The sequence below is a fragment of the Erpetoichthys calabaricus genome, chromosome 7 (genome assembly GCF_900747795.2).
Source record: "Erpetoichthys calabaricus chromosome 7, fErpCal1.3, whole genome shotgun sequence".
Taxonomy (NCBI): Eukaryota; Metazoa; Chordata; class Cladistia; order Polypteriformes; family Polypteridae; genus Erpetoichthys; species Erpetoichthys calabaricus.
In genome coordinates this window covers 75,086,523-75,104,154 of record NC_041400.2, presented here as the reverse complement: position 1 = coordinate 75,104,154, position 17,632 = coordinate 75,086,523, and the positions used below count along the sequence as shown (strand labels likewise).

Below are 17,632 nucleotides of genomic sequence, written 5' to 3'. Positions count from 1 at the left end.
TTCTTTTAACTTTTGTATATTATCAGCTTATCAAGAGTCAAATGTCTGGATCAAATACAAGTCAAAATTATGTTTCTTCAAAAGCAAAGAGAAAGATCTGTACTTGGGCTTTTTTCTTGAAGTTGTTTCTTCTGCTGCTCAACTGAAGGATGATGCATTTCAATGAACACTTTGTAGATTAGGACTCCAGTCACACTGCCAAACATTGGTGCAACAACAGGGATCCACCACCAGTTATTTCCTGCACTGTAAAAAGAAAATGAAAAATACATACAAGATTTATAGTTTAGTCACCTTTTCTCATTTAAGCCCATGCAACAAGGATCACAAATAAAGAACACAAAAGGTTCTGGTGACCACAGGCTTTGAATAAGAAATTAATGAATGGAGAGACAAGTTAGGCAAGGGAGGATGAGTAGTTCTTTCACTAGACAGGGACTGAATCAAATGGAAGAGAGATTTTTGTTCTCTTAATAAAATACAATTAAGTAGCCTTTCAAATGATAAAAACTTAGAAAGTAAAAGTAACAATTTTCAGATGCCAAGCATCCATATATAAGCCATAAATTGTTTCTCTAATTTTGCAACACTATTGGGAGTTAAATTTAACAAGATGTTTAAGTAAGGGCCAGAAATGATCAACATAACATATACATACACCAATCAGGTAAGTATCATACTCTTCAGTTTATTTTGTGGTACTCTGCATACACAAAATTAATTCCACATAGTTTGACACAGTAGAGCATACAGTAGTATTTTAATCCTTGACCTGGACATTGCCTTTATGGAGTCTGCATGTATTCTCGAATGTGTGTTCTGGTTATATTCCCCACAAATCTAAAGCGTATTCAGGTTATGTTAATTGGAACCGGTCCTCTTTTCTGTAGTACTCTATTCCCCCATTACTTAGATGTGAAATTAAAACAATAGAATACAATTCAATGAAAACAAAATTGTGTCATTATGAACAATGCTGCACATATTCACTCTGACACATTAACACTGAATACTTTCAGCCAAAAAAATATTCAGCAGAAGTGTGTCAAGGGTTTCCTCTATAGCTAGAGCAATATGCCTGCGTAATACCTCACAGTGACTGTGACAGCCAAGTCAGAATTTGTTCTTCCTATTGGGATTGAATAAATGAACACAGATATAACAATGAATGTAATTTCTTTAGAGAACCTTTGCATGGGGAGCATTTAATTTTGTGAGTACAATAAGTCGAGATGAACATGTAAGATCCAGATGCAAAATTACTTTATCAGAAAATGTGGGAACTTTGCAATCTTGGGGCAAAAAAATCTAGTTTTAATGTTTATGTAAAATAGAGTACATTGACGAAATCAATATATTAATAGTTTAGCTACCTGTGAAAATGGTCCTAATTTATTTTTTGTAAGAAATAGTTTCAGAAGCTGCATGCCAGGGCTTAGATTATTTAATAAAAAATTTTCCTGTTTGGGTACGTTTATGTTTAGTGACCTTCATGTCTTCTTTATAGCTCAGACAGAGACGGATTGAATTGAGATGGTTGGTTTAGATTTAGTATAAAACATTTCTATAGTGTTTTCTTATATAATTCTTTATCCTTCTCCCTCAGTATATTGTTTCTTCCTGCATATGGCATATGGTACATAATATTGTTTCACAGAGTGCAAATCTGTGTGTAGTTGCAAGCAAAATGTCCTTGAGTTGCATTCCGTTCATATTATCACATGACATAAAATATCTATTATAAAAAAAAAATCTTGGAAAGCTTGGAAGGAAACGATACATGATCTTCTTGGAAGACAATTTGGCATCCGGTAAGAGACACTTTAACGTCCCGCGAGACAAGGCAATGACACAAAAGGACAGGTGCTGTACAGGCTTTTAAATGATTGACATACAGCGTGACAAGCAGAACACTCAACTCGGCAGCAGCAGCAGAAAGACAGCAGCTGATCAGACCGCATCTCCTCAGCGTGTGTTCAGCACCCTCCTTGACAACGCGAGCAGCAGAGACGTGAAGTGGCTGGAGCTTAGTGCACCTGGGGTAGGGGTGGGAGGGGGTTGGCGAGTGAAGCAAGCAGGGGGCAAAGCCGCCTAGTATATACGTGTATGTGTATATATATATATATATATATATATATATATATATATATATATATATATATATATATGTAGCAGTAGGGGGCGCTATCGCTCCCTTGACCCCCTCAGGTACCATGCCAAACACCAGGTAAAAGTATAACTTTTCTTCTTTTTATTATAATACTGTGCACTAAGCACCCTCCACTCCACACTACACATACAAAGCTCAATAATCAATATTCTCACTCCTCCTCTCCCAGACACTTAGCCACCCTTCCTCCCAGCTCAGCTCAGTGTCTGGGCTTTCCCACAGTCCTTTTATATCTCCTGACCCGGAAGTGGTTCCAGCCCAACAATCCATAAGTCCTCATCACTTCCGGGTCAGATGAAAAGTCCTTTTCTTCAACCCGGAAGCACGTCGTTCCTTCCGGTCATGTGATCATGACGCACTTCCGGGTTATAGGGCACGTAGCACTCTGTAAGCCTCCTGGTGGTCCCCTTGGTATCCAGCAGGGTTGTTTATAAAAACTGCAATGTCCATAATGCCCTGCTGGAATTTGGGGACCTTCCATGCTGCTGGAAGGGCTCCATCTGGCAGCCTGAAGGTGTGGACTGGAATATTTACCCGGCCCTCCCTCACAATATATATATATATATAAAATCACTCCTTCCACCTGTACTCATGATCAGTATGCAACATTACTTCAGTTATTGCACATCTGTTTCAAATGTTAGAGTTGAAGTGGATCTTGCACAGACATTTGTAAATTTGTTATAATAAATCAGTTCTATACAAAATTTTAATAATATACAGTTAGGTCGATAAGTATTTGGACAGTGACACAGTTTTCAAGTATAGACTTTAGTATAGACTATTGCATGAGCTGCTGGGAAAAGACAGGCATTTTTATATATGTCCCCCTATTTTTAAGGGCTCAAAAGTATTTGGAGAAACTAACAATCATAATGATCATTTACAATATTTGGTTGAAAATCCTTTATAGTCAATGACCACCTGAAATCTGGAACCCATGACCATCTCCAAGTGCTAGATTTCCACCCTAGTGATACTTTGCCAAGCCCTTCCTGCAGCTGTCTTGTTCATTTGACTTTCTGCCATCAGTTTTGTCTTCATCAATTGAAATGCATGTCCAATTGGGTTCAGGTCAGTTGAATTGATTTGGCCTTTGAAGAATTTTCCACTAACTTGCCTTGAAAGCATTTGGCTTGCTTTCTCAGTATGTTTTGGTTCATTGTTCATCTGTACTGTGAAGCATTGTCCTATCACTTTTATAGCATTTGGCTGAAACTGAGCAAACAGTATAGCCCTATACATCTCAGAATTCTTCCTTCTACTTCTGCCAGCAGTCATATCATCAATAAACACTACTGACTTCCATTCATAGCCATTCATGATCATGTTACTGTATAAAACTGCCTCCACCATATTTCACAGATGAGGTGGTATTCATTGAATCGTGAGCCATTTCTTTTTTTCTCCATACTCTTCCAACATTCTGGTATTGATCTCAGTTTCCTTTGTCCAAAGAAATTTTTTCCCGAACTGGATATGCTTTTAAAAATGTTTTCTGACAAAGTCTAATCTGTCCTTCCAGTTCTTGAAGTTTACCAGTTGTCTTGATTGTAGACTTCGGGAGGTAGACCTGTCATTGCCAGAGAGTTTTCTTGGTTTGGTTAAATGTTGTGACGGAGATCTTCTTCATGTCTTCTGTTGTCTACCAGACCTTCTGGTGTTGCTGAGTTCACCAGTGGATTTCTTCATTTTAAGAATATACCAAATAGTTGATCTGACCACTCTTCGTGTTCTTGCTATCTCTCTAAAGGGTTTGTTTTGTTTTCCCAGCCTGATGATGGACTGTTTTTACTTGCATGGGCAGCTCTTTGGATGTTATAATGTAAATTCCACACTTGGAATCGTTTCCAAACATTTTACTTGTTTAACAGTTATGGAACAGCTTGAAAGTAAAATACCCATATACTTCTGAGCCCCTGGAAATCGGGGGTGGGGGCTATGCAGAAAAATGGCTCTCATTCCTAATTGGCTCAAATGGAAAGTCTACACTTCAATCACATACATGCTGACATACAGAACCAAGTTTATGAACATTGTGTCACTGTCCAAATACTTATGGACCTGACTGTAAGAATCCCTCATTGATCATTGGTTGAAAGAACTGGTTTTAAAGAGTAGTGTTGATAATTCAGTCATTTCCACTGTTAAAGAGACTGACAAGACAGATACCAAAGTAAATTTGAAACAAGATACTCGTCATGTTGCAATTACAAATATATCCAAAAAAGCACAAGTACGATTTATTCACAATCAAACGTCTTCAAGTGATTAAAAGCATAAATAAATATTATTTGAATTCAAATATTAATATTAAATATTATTTGATTTCACAACACCTGAGATCACAAGCCTCCAGGTGCCATGTGCATTTTATGCAACAAAATATTTGAACTGTGTATTGTTCTTAGCAGCACTTGCTCAATGTGTTCTTTCTCTTGCTCTTTTAGGTAACTTGATGCCCTTAGAAGGACAACTTGCTTTAATTGCACTAGTTGGAGATTTTGCAATTGTGACATTCTTACCCTTTGTTGTGGTGTGAAATTTTGTATATAAGTTGATAAATATTTTGTATGTCTTTATTTGTAACTTAGACAAAGCAGTGTAATATTAGTGTTACATTATTGGTAGGAGCAGCAATGATTTGATGGTTAAGAACCCCCGCCCCATTCTTCAGGTTTGCGTCTTTGTAATTTTATGACAGATTCAGGGGAAGTGCTTAAAACCAGTTTGGCAAATGATTGTCTGCAGGACTGTCTCAATCAACCCCTGCATGGAGGTCAACTACCTAGCTGGCACGCTTCACCTTAACACCTGAAATTACACATCAGCATTTATCAGGTTGTATGGTTGCTAATATTCACTTGTACTTTGCCTATTGTTATTTTTTATTAATATTATCAATAATACATTATTTAAAGTGTAACTTAACTTCTGCTTGTCTTTTACTACATCTAATTGCCTGTGGTTATAAATGTAGGGGGAGGGGAGAGGTTATAGAGTACAGTACCATATGAACAGTGATAAGTCTAAGGGATTTGAGGTATTCTGACAAAGGCTTGTAACAAAGGTGCTATATAGGCGCCCGACCCAACACAGATGGACACAGAGGCACGAATAAACTAATACAGACTTTTATTTTCTTCACCTGTGGGCGCACGTCTTCCCCGTGACCCACAGGCAATACACAGTCCAAAAGCACTTGTCACACACACCAACAGTTTCTCCCTTTTACCACCACTCCTCCTCAAGCTTCGTCTCCTTCCTCCCAACTCTGGCTCCTCGAGTGGTGGTGGCTGGACCTTTTTATATCCCACCCAGAAGCATTCCAGGTGCTTGACCACCTGGTCCTAATTGCCCTTCCGGGTGGGGCTGAAGATACGTCCTGCTGGGCTGCTGACTCCATGCAGCTCCCTCTAGCGGCCATCCGAGCCCCCAACCAGGTTGTGGAGGACTCCATCTCCCATGGAGCCATGCGAGAGGTTGGGAAATCACTGTCCACCAGGGAGGCTGCCACCAAGCATCCCGGGGGAGGTATTGAGCTGACCATGGTTGCTTCCCCGGAACAGATGCAGAAGGGGCGTCCTTGCCGGGCATGGGACCCGGCTGTCCGCCACAGGCTATACAATAAAGAATACAAAAGGGGAAAGTAGAGTAATATAGAACTCTACCAAGACAAAACACCCCTTTCATAGGATTCCATGCAGCTTGCACTGAAGCTGCTCATTTAAATGATGGTATGTAAGCTCATACTGTCAGTGACTCATCACCAATGCCATCCACAGGCTGATGCAATGTCAGTGACATTTCAATATTTATAAATAGCTCTTTAAATAGTCCTTTGAATTAATCTTTTCCAGTACCTCACCCTGCATGTGCTGGCTTTATTGATGCTTTGACTGCATTGAGTGGAATGGTGGCTCTCTGGCTTTAGATTCTGCGATGTTGATTTGAAGGTTGCCGGTTTGAATCCTGGCAGTGACAAAAGGAATGCTACTCCATTGGGCCCTTTAGCAAGGTCCTTAACTTGCAATTTCTCCAGTGGTACTGTGCAAATAGCTGACCCTACATTTTTATGCAATCGTTTTGTTCACCCCACTGAATTAAAGCTGAAAGTCTGCACTTCAACTGCATTTGATTTGTTTCATTTAAAATTCATTGTGGTAATATACTGAACCAAAATTAGAAAAAAGTTGTCTCTGTCCAAATATTTATGGACCTAACTGAAGCTGTTGTGCCAGACGGCTGGGGACCCTACTGGGGAGATACAGGCATGGGCGAGGGTGCTCATCTGACACTTCCGCCACAACAGGAAGTGTCGTCGGATGGAGCACCTGGTTATTATAAAAGGGGCCGCCTCCCTTTAATAGACGGGCCAGATTTGGGAGGAAGGAGATGGAGCCTTGGTGGGTGGGGGGGGGGGGGGGGGGGGGGGGGGGGTGGTTTGTTGGAGGTCAGAGAAGGAGAAAGAGAGACAAGAGACAGTTGTTGGTGATGAAGCATTGTCGTGCTTAGAGAATAATAAACGTGTGTGTTTTGGACATTCTGGTGTCTGTCTGTCTGTGTCTGGGGGCTGGCTTTCCACACTGTCTAAATTATATTTCTATTCTATTCTGTATTTCTGTGCCACTTAGCAAACCAATTAATTATTCAAATTTTTGGTCAATGTAGTTTCTCTGGAACTTCTTCTGACTCCATTTGTGATATCTTGTTCATTGGAGATGTCTTATTTCTTGAGTACAGTTTGTGTCAAATTGATCATTGATTCCAGATAGATTGAAAACTTGGAGATTATCTGCTTTTTCATTCCCTCCCATGATTTGCCTGGCAAAGTCCATTGACAAATTTTGGCTTTCTTTCTGTTAAGCAGAAGACAAGTATTTGCATTTTTATCTTAAACAGTATATTCATCATTTGTCTTTTCAAATCTTCCTCTCCTTCAGTTATTATACTACGTATGGTATCATCACAGTGTCCAAAGGTTACTGACAGTTCTTCCAGGGATTTTGGTACTATTTAGTGGACATCCCCAAATTAAATCAGTTGTCTGAAGTAATGTTCTCTAGTATTCTGAGATACATTTAAATTTAGGAGACTTAACTGGTGCCAAAAAGTCATTTTTGGCAACTCAAGTAAATATACTTTAAATGACAGCATTAACTAAACATTAAAACAGAAGACGGGCCCAGTGTCAAAATTTCCACAACTGGTTTCTCAGTAAAATCCCAAACAATGTACAATTATGAACTAGTGAGTACAGCATTCTAAGAACCTGGAGAAAGAAAAGAATCACACTTTAGAGTCTCATATACCTGAAAACAGTAGTCCCCCAACCTGCCATAGCAGTGAAGATCCTGGGAGGAAGATCTCTGGCTGGATTGATAGGATAGCCACTGTTACTACCCAAGGAGATACCAATAAGTGCCACCAACAGGCCAGTCACCAATGGAGATGTCCCACTGAGAGCAGAGCAGTTCTTCTGATCATTGATAGCTTGAATACATAGCAGCAGTACCGCTGTTCCTACCACCTAGAGAAAAAAAATTAAAGTGTAAGTCAGCTGGAAATCCTCATTGTGGACTGTGAAGGGAAATGTGTAAATAAATCCTTGAAAGAACTGTTAAAATTCATCAAAACTTTTTAAACTGAATTTCTTTTTTCTAGGCAGCTGTGAATTTCGGTGCATCAAAATGCTATATATATATCCATCCATCCATTATCCAACCCGCTATATCCTAACTACAGGGTCACGGGGGTCTGCTGGAGCCAATCCCAGCCAAAACAGGGTGCAAGGCAGGAAACAAACCCTGGGCAGGGTGCCAGCCCACCGCAGGGCATGCTATATATATTTAATAATAATTCCATTCATATAAATTGCCTAATTATATATACTTTATTTTTACGTATTATAATTATAATTATTACAATTATGAAAAGTGTCACTGCACTCTGGTATGCTGACACCAAACAGACCACTACACACCAGACACACAGGAACACCATAGTTGCTAACTTGCTGAACCCTGAGACCTTTGAATTGCTGCCCTCCATAACCTTCCGCATTTTAAGGTCCTGCATACTCCTACGGCATCTGTACAATATAATACAAAGAGCAGAAAGAGCACCTTAGCCCACTGCTGCATTCATCTCTGTTGACATAACATTGATTAATATAAGCTATGTGTAAAATTATTACTTGTAGTTGATTTTTGTGTTGTTGATACTACTGTTTTGTTGCAATTGTTGCTTTGAGGTGGCACTGTAAACGGAAAAGCCTTTCCAGAGTGTGATTCCCCACATTGAACCTTGCCCAAAGAGCTATCTCTTTCTACTGGACAAACTATTCTTACTTTTCAATCAACAATTTTATTATGATAGTGTGCTTTTAGTATTATTACACAGTTCATAGTGTTTTGAACAATTAACACTCAAAAAATATTAAATAAAATGCCAAAACCCATTTAAGTTACAAATATAAGTAACATGTCAAAAGCCTAATAACAACCAAGACGTGGAAAAACTTAGCATGACATGAATCTGAGAGAAAATGAAACTCCCCCATTGTCCAACTGTTTTTTAATGAAAAATAACATGCAATGTACTGTACGTATTTTCCCTGAGCAGAATAACAATGCACACCCAAAATCAATTAGGCGAGTGCCCAAGACTATTAAAAGAGACTGATGCTACTTTCTTACTTCAGCTATGGTGTGATAATAAGAAGTTGCTGACCAAATATCACATTTTATAGTTTGAACTAAATGTATAATAAATGGAAAGGATTAGGCTCTGTATTATTAAAAATTCCAGCAGGAGTTGGCTTTGCTACAATGATATCCAGTCCTCTTTAAAATCTTGCTGAACTGGGTACACCACAGACTTTTTGGTAAATCATTGAAAGTAACTAGAGGCTCTATATCCTGTAGTAATTGAGGAAATGCTTGGAATTATAAGTTAGTTACATACATTCATGATAGCTGAGACTGAAAATTTGCACAAGTTTTAATAAGCTCAGAAAAGCAAATTAGATTTGAACTATTTATTCTTGTTACACCAATTTCACATCTGAAAACTTAGAACTACCACAAAAAGGAGTATTCCACAAAAAGGAATACTTCTGCATGCAACAGATTTTAGTTTTTGATGTCTTTTAGGATATCTACTAACAAATAACTTTGTATTTTTAATGTTTTAAGTTTGTAAATCTGCAATGAAATGCCAGTTGGAAGACATATCATTTGCAGCCCAGAAAAAATAATGGCAGACATTCAAAGGATGTGAAATACTTTTCCACCATCACCATCAAAATGCTAAGTGATGTAATTTTTCTTGGAAGAATAGTTTCAGACACTTCTAGTATTTATAACATGCTGCATTAACAACAACATTTATTTATATAGCACATTTTCATACAAATGATGTAGCTCAAAGTGTTTTACAGGTTGAAGAAAGAAAAAAGAAAAAATATAAAAATTAGGCAATACAAATTAACAAAGAATAAAGTAAGGTCTGATGGCCAGGGAGGACAGAAAAAAAAATGGGGCTGGTTAAAAAACAAAATCTTCAGGAGATCCAAGGTCATGAGACCGCCCAGCCCCCACTAGGCATTCTACCTAACATAAAAGAATATCAGGGTTACACTAAAATGAAGCTAAATGAAACTAAAATTTATTGCAAAGTTGCAAGGGGTCTAATTTTTGCTGTATTTCTTAAGCGAAAAAATGCTGTCCTGGTAATCTGATTAATATGTGATTTAAAATTTAGGTCAGAGTCAATAATTTACCCTAAATTCTTTACCTCTGTCTCAACTGTTAAGCCTAATGGATCAAGCTTATTTCTAATACCCTCATTATATCCATTTTTGCCAATCACTAAGATTTTTGATTTCTCCTTATTTAGTTTGGGAAAATTAATACTCATCCACTCAGAAACACAAGTAAGACATTGTGTCAGTGAGACAAGAGAGTCTGGGTCATCAGGCACTGTTGATAAATACAGTTGTATGTCGTCAGCATAGCTGTGGTAGCTCATGTTATGCCCCAAGATAATCTGAAGTAACGGAAGTATGTTAATCGAAAAGAGCAGCGGACCCAGGATAGAGCCTTGTGGAACACAATATAGAATATCATGTGTATTTGAAGTATAATTACCACAACTAACAAATAATTGTCTGCCTGTTAAGTAAGTCTCAAGCTGTTAAAGCTGTTCTGATGGCTTACTGTGATTCAAATAAAATATTTTCTGTATTTATTTCTTTTTAATTAGATACCTGTGTATATTTAGTGTGTATGAAAGCTCTGTCTTAGGCACTACTACATAATCCTCAAAATACTCCGGTTATGGTTTGGTGACTGTGATGTCTTTGGTATAAAACTGATATCACGGTAGCCAAACCAGCACACCAGAACATTAATGAAGTGACTTGCCTAAATGCTTGCAAGTATACTTCTCCTAGAACCTGCCTCTCCAAACTTAAAGCCATTCCTTGTGACAGGGGAATGCTTTATTTCTCTCCTTTCAACTGAAATCACACTTAAACCCTTGGTCTGGACTGACATTAAATCTCCTCCTGGTGTCAATGTTTATTTAAGGTCAATTTTTGGTTTAGAAGAAGGTCTGTAACTGCAACAGAGACTACAACCCAGGGAATTCTGCAGTATATGCAGTTGCTCCCCTGTCAATTTCTCTCAGCTGTATGATTTGGTTAGATGTGCAGCACTTTTCCACAAATCTAAGTATACTGTAGATCTATATGGTTTCTAGCAGTCAGAAGTTGTTTTTGTATCTGCTGTCTCTCATTCTTTCTCTGTTTCTCTTTAGGTTGAGGGTCAGGCATCTCAATCTGTGTGCCACCTATTCCTTAGTGTGTGGAAGAAACACTTATTTTTTACTTCTGTCACCACCTTCTCTCTCCTGCATTGGCATTCCAGTCTATTGATCTATAACTCCAAACACCACCACTTTGGGATACTGAAGTTGGTGGTGTTCTGCTTCCCAGATTAGCATGACAGAGCTGGTGCTTTATGAATGCTTTCTAGGTACAGCAAGTTCAGCTGCAATCTAAGACCTCTTTTTCTTTTTTCTATTCTGTTGTAGTATGTAAAACACAAGACATTAGACAGACAAAACTCTTGTGTTTGCAAGATCCAAACACTCCTGCATTCCTTACTCCTTGTTGCTGCATTGTATGAATTGTAGTTCCTGCAGAGCTGCTCTTTGGTTCTCAACTCTCACACACACAGACTCCCCCACCAACTGCTTCTTCCTTGTTAACATTATGTAAATGAAGATTGTGACTGACAATTAACGGAAATATGGTGTAATGTGACATGGCCTTAAGTGTATACAAACAACAGTATTATTCCATTGTTACCATGAATGGACATTATAATGTGCTACTTGAATCTGCAGTAAAACTCAACTTTCGTTTCCTTCGTTGACTTTTGACACATTTCCTGCATTATCAAATTTATTTCTAGTTATGTGTTGCAGAATCTACAAGTTGTACATATGTTGTAAAATACTAAATAGACTCCAGGGGCCTCATGCATCACGCCATGCATAGAATTCACACTAAAGCATGGCGTACGGACAAAAGCAGAAATTTGCGTAAACACAAAAAAATACAGATGCATAAATCTGTGCATACCACCAACTTCCACATTCTTCTACTACATAATTCCTGGTCTGCGTGAAATGTAACACTCATGCACGCGCCTGTCGCCCCTCCCAGACTCCTCCCAGAATTATGCCTCTTTGAATATGCAAATCAATATAAATAGCCCCTTATGTTTTGTGTTCTGTGAAAAGACAATGGAAAAAGTCAAGTCAAATCAAGTTGGGGAGCATGCACTGGTACAGTGCATTGCCGCACCCACTACACAACGAAACAACTCAGGATCCCGGTTGGCAACCCCCCAGGCAGACACGCGGTCCAGTCCCACCCTCCAGAAATGACCCTCTATCTGCCGCAGCCAGGTGTTACATGGGCGACCCCTTGGCCTGGTCCAGCCACTCAGGTCCCCAACAATGAGGATCTTACAAGCTGGATCACCCTTTGGGAAACGCGCCACATGGCCGTAGTGTCGTAACTGACGCTCCCTCACAATGCAGGTAATGTGCCTCATTCAGGACTCCATGAGCAACCGCTCATTCGACACAAAGTCAAACCAACGATACCCAAGGATTTTCCGGAGAGACACAGTACCAAAGTCTTCATCTCAGGTCACTAGATAGCATCCATGTCTCGCAACCATATACAGTAGCAAGACCGGAAGCACCAGGACTCTAAAGACTTGGACCTTCGTCCTTTTGCATAGATATCGATAGATACCTCTTACCAGCAACCTCATGACCCCCCATACTCTCCCAATCCATCTACTGACTTCATAGGAAGAGTCACCAGAGACATGAATGTCACTGCCAAGGTAAGTAAACCTCTCAACAAGGTCGACACTCTCCGTGCAAATAGACACACTGCTGATGGCTGTGCCCAAGAGGTCATTAAAGGCCTGGATCTTGGTGTCCAGGACACTTGCAAGCCCAGACACTCAAACTCCTCGTTCAGTCCCTCCAGTGCTCCAATCAGAGCCTCCATCGACTCAGCAAAGATCACAGCATCGTCAGCAAAGTCAAGATCCGTAAATCTTTCTTCACCAACAGATGTCCCACAGCCGCTGGACCCCACAACCTTGCCCAACACCCAGTCCATACAAGCATTGAACAATGTAGGAGCAAGAATACACCCCTGATGAACCCCAGAATCAACTGGGTAAAACGCAGAGGTTCTGCCTCCACTCTACACAGCACTCACAGTACCAGTTTAAAGGCCAGCCATGATATCCAGCAACCTCGAGGGGATCCCGCAAACCTTCAGGATGTCCCACAGGGTTCGAAAGCTTTGCGAAAATCGACAAATGCTGCAAAGAAACTCTGCCAATATTTGCATTTGTGCTCCATGAGAACTCTCAGTGCCAGGATGTGGTCGATGGTAGACTTCTTAGGCATAAAACCAGACTGTTCTGGTCACTGGTAGGTGAGCAAGTGATCATGGATCCTATTGAGGACGACCCTGGCAAGGACCTTACCCGGCACCGAGAGCAGTGTTATCCAGGCAATCACCCTTCCATTTCCACATAGGGACAATAAGTCCCGTTTTCCGGTCAGTTGGGATGATGCCAGTCTGCCAAATGGAAGCAAAGATTGCTTGCAATGCCAGGAAGACAGCCTTACCACCTGCCTGGAGAAGTTCACCCTGGATACCACAGATCCTTGCAGCCTTTCCTCCCCTCAGCTGGTTCACCACCTGTGCAATCTCAGTGAGATTGGGTGGTTCACAGCTAATTGGAGGATTGGCCTCAAGGACCGACAAAAGCAATAGCAAAAAAAAAAAAAAAAAAGCACAGGGGAAAAAGAATAATTTCAGTGAATTCCAAGTGGAGACAAGGAAAAACGTACTATTTGCTGGTTTAAGCAGTGATATAAACAACAAAAGAAGTTGATCAAGTAACAGAGTGGCGGAGAAACTCGAAAGTTCAAGTACAGAAAGTCGCATATTGTCCGAAATAAATAAGAAGTGGTCAGATATCAAAGTCGCCGTGAAAAGTCGTAGCCCACCATCTGAGTGTCATACTGTATGGAAGCGTATTAGGGTACAGAGAAAAGAATAACAAAATAGGGACACAGTTGAAAAAAATGTCCAAATGTCAACTTTAATCTCAAAATTTCCCCTTTAATCATGTGGTTTATTTTGTCATTAAAGTAGAACGTCATAAACTTCATCTTGAAATCGTTTAATTTACTAGTTTCTCAGATCCCATCATAACTAAAGTAGCACGTTAAATGCTTCATATTCTATGTGTTCTTTCATGTGCTCTATGTGTGTGAATCACTACTTGCTTCTTAAATGGGCTTTCTCTTCCGCCAACAGGACATTATATTCTATTACAGCTCTGTGAACAATTTAATATTAAGATGTATACTTGATATCATTTTCATAATGATGTGAATTAAAGCATGTATTAAACATGGGGACACGGTGGCACAGTATTAGTGATGAGCTGGTGCCCTGTCCAGAGATTGTTCCTGCCTCCCACAAGATACTTGCTGCGCCATGCGTGACCTTCAATGAAATAATTTACTGCAGCAGTACTGTCTGTCTCAAACATATTAATCTCCAATTCGTGTTCTTCCTTTTCTTTCTCCAAGTTACCAATTGCCACATGATCAGCTCTGTAATAGACGTCAAGGTATCTGTAAGTTTAGAATGCCAATTCTTCAAAACTTTTATGAAACATTGAAATATCTTCATAGTACATGTTTAATTATTCTATCCATCTATCCATCCAGAGTCGCGCCATTCCCAGCAAGCATACAGCACGAGGCAGGAACTATCCCTGAACTGGGAACTAGCTGGTTGCTACTGCTGTCCACTGTGTCCTCACATGTTTAATTATTAACAATATAGATTATTTAAATGATGTTAAAATTTTATCTGTATAATGTAATAAATATGCTTTACTGCATTTCATCTTAAAAATGATATCAAGAGCTACAAGAAGATAGCGCTTGGAAATCTAAATCGACTTAGAAACCAGTCGGCATCATATGTAAATATGTGCTTTATAAAGTGGCTCAGATTGTGCAATATTATAACTGTATTGCAAGTTTACAGTGAGGTGATTGTACTTATAAGTGCAAACAGTTCTACCAGGAACAATCGACGGACTGATTGAATGTATTTAGAGCACTTGGGATGAAACTGTTTCTGAACTGCGTGGTCCCTACAGGAAAGGCTCTGAAGCATTTGCTGTACTGTATGGACTGTGTGCATGGCTGAGACACCGTGTGCTAGATGCTGTATCCCGATAATCCAATCAGCTGCTGTAGAGCTGTGATTCCACACTCAGAAACAGTGGGTTAAATACTCTGAGTGGTGCACTGACAGTGACAACGTTAAAGCAGCTATAGTATTTGGAATAGTTTGCCCATTCTGTGCGCCATTATATGGTTACGGGTTGATTACAATCAAATGCCTTAAACTAATAAACAATATGCGGTTAATTTCAGTGCATTTGATAAAGCCACGTCGGGGATGTGAATCTAAAAAATAAAGGGAAACCACACAGGAACAGTAACATTGCTTTGATGCTGTGCAAAACCAAGAGGAGAACTTGCATACGCAAAGGATTGAGCTGCCGTGAAAATGTGCATGGCTTTATGCCAAGTTTAGTTTTATACATTGCAATATGAGTGTGAAAACTGGCATACGCAACATTTTTGTACGTACGCACCGTTTATACATGAGGCCCCTGGACTTTGGCATTAGACAATCGAATTTGATAACTGTTTTTAAAAGTTATATGTCATTAAAGATGACCAAGTATGTTGAGATTTGAGTTTATCAATGATAATTCTGAACCCGCCCTTCATATTCCAGTATCTCAAAGATGTAGAACACTGGGTACAAGGCAGGAAATAAACCTAAAGAGGCAACAGCCTGTCTTAGTGTCAGTTTAGAGGAGCTGGCAGCATTTTTACACTGTTTACAACTTTTCTTTGATTTTTCTTTGTTTTGGAACTTTTGCATGATATTTGTTTATTTATGTGACAGTTGGTGGTGTCACGTGTTCATGAAATCATAAGTGTACACTGCAGGTGTGCAATTTTCATATACATGTATGTGAGGATTTGCTTCCTTCGAACAACCCATACATCCACAGGGGAAATTCCCAATGGAATCAACTAAAGAACTAGCAATAAAGCAATTGAATAGGATTTAATAATGAATTTAATCAACAGAAATTAACAACTCAAACAATGTCAGAATGATAAGAAAACAAAAGGAAAATATACTTATAAAAAAACCTAAGCAAATAAGATAAAAAAGTAATATAAAAGAATAAGCAAAAACTAAATGCAAAACCAAGAACTGAAAACTGCATGCAACTCTGAGTATCAGTGGACCAGATAAAGGAAATTTCAAAAGAAAAGTAATAATCTAAATTAACAAATACAAAACTGTAAACCATGAACTTAATTAAGAAGCTAACCAAGGAATTCATAGAACCTGAAAGACAATTCTATATTACATGTATACCAGGAGGGCTTCTAGAAAAATGAGAATACAAAATGCCAAAGCAAAATGCTTAGCCTTTAGAAGTCCTTCTTATTAGTCTCAGATGGCTGCCATAATTAGCATCACACAAGAGGAATCATCAGTAAGAGGAGACATCACTCCCATCTAATTATTTACGTGCAGAAGAAAATATGGGATAAGCCTATAGTTTTTAACAATTAGCATATGGCCTGGAGCCTTGGACTGGTGCTTCCAAATAAAGCTGTGATGAGGGTCTTAATATTTGCTTTGCTTTATGGGATTCAGTTGGGCTGGGCTTCAGTTCACTGGCAGCTCTTATGACCTTTGTGTTTTCTCGCATGCATGCTTGGCGAACACACGGATGGCTCAGGTAAGCCGAATAATTCCACTGCCAGATAGGAGGGGGCACTGTCATTTACAATGTCACTTGTTCTCTCCACAGCATGCACTTGTCACCAGGAGACAATGCCTAGCTCTAGGGGCGTTCCAAGCTCCACCCCTCCCAGGCACAGGCTGATATAACTGGGAAGATAAGGCGAAAATGGTATCTTTTGACCCAACACAGGAAAGGAGATGGAGCTTTCTAACACCCCAATTGTTAAAGCATAGTAGAAGCACAAACCCTGTTTTCATTTCTGTGTCCTGTGGGACACTTTTCTTTTACTTTTTTGTCTATTAAATGCGGTTGTGGCCAGTTTGGCACACCAAATATTGCACTTGTGTCTGCCAATCACTCAGCATCCCCTAACAGTGTTTTTCCAGAAGGCTGTGGACTTTGTTTTAGTCTTGTCTCCACACCTGGCCAACTCTTAAGTAATAAGTAACTAACCTGTTCCTGTTAGCCTATATATTGTCTATGATTTATGCCCACCTTAAGTTAATGCTGTTAGGATAGGCTCCAGCTCCCTGGAGACCTGTAAATGGATTATGAAAATGTATATATGATTTATTTAAAGCTGCCTGTCTCCCTGGAGTAGTCAATGAATATGACCTATGAGCTAGGAAGATGACCTTACTCCAAGTGAGGTTTCTCTGTAGCTGAGTAGTTACTGTATCTCTCAATTGACTGATTTTAAACAAAATATTGTTGGCATCTCTACATGCACCAGACTATTTAGAGCAACAGAAACTGGAGATGTTGTTCACTGAAAATAAATGACAAAATCCTGGTAATTCCTAACATAATTATACATCGATGCCTAAGTTGAAACTGCTTTAACAGAAGTATATACCATATATTAGAGTCTCCAAGAAGCTTGTAAAGGAAAATGGAGATTTTAAAAACAGATGGCTGGATCTGGCGGTATCGTTCCAGAAAAGAGAATAACTTTTTCGCAAAAAAGAAACAAATAGGCTATATAACA

The 17,632-nt window shown here is 39.3% G+C and overlaps 1 protein-coding gene across 1 annotated transcript in view; it reads right to left on the bottom strand.

Moving 5' to 3' along the window:
- Nucleotides 1-73: 73 nt before the first annotated feature.
- aqp7 (aquaporin 7) overlaps nucleotides 74-17,632 on the bottom strand; it is a 126,641-nt gene continuing 109,082 nt past the window's right edge. Inside the window, exons 5-6 of the mRNA XM_051930153.1 lie at nucleotides 7,483-7,700; nucleotides 74-246 (exon numbers count right to left, since the gene is read on the bottom strand). Coding sequence (XP_051786113.1) covers nucleotides 78-246; nucleotides 7,483-7,700 — 387 coding nt within the window. The 3' untranslated portion in view covers nucleotides 74-77. The remainder of the gene's footprint in view (nucleotides 247-7,482; nucleotides 7,701-17,632) is intronic.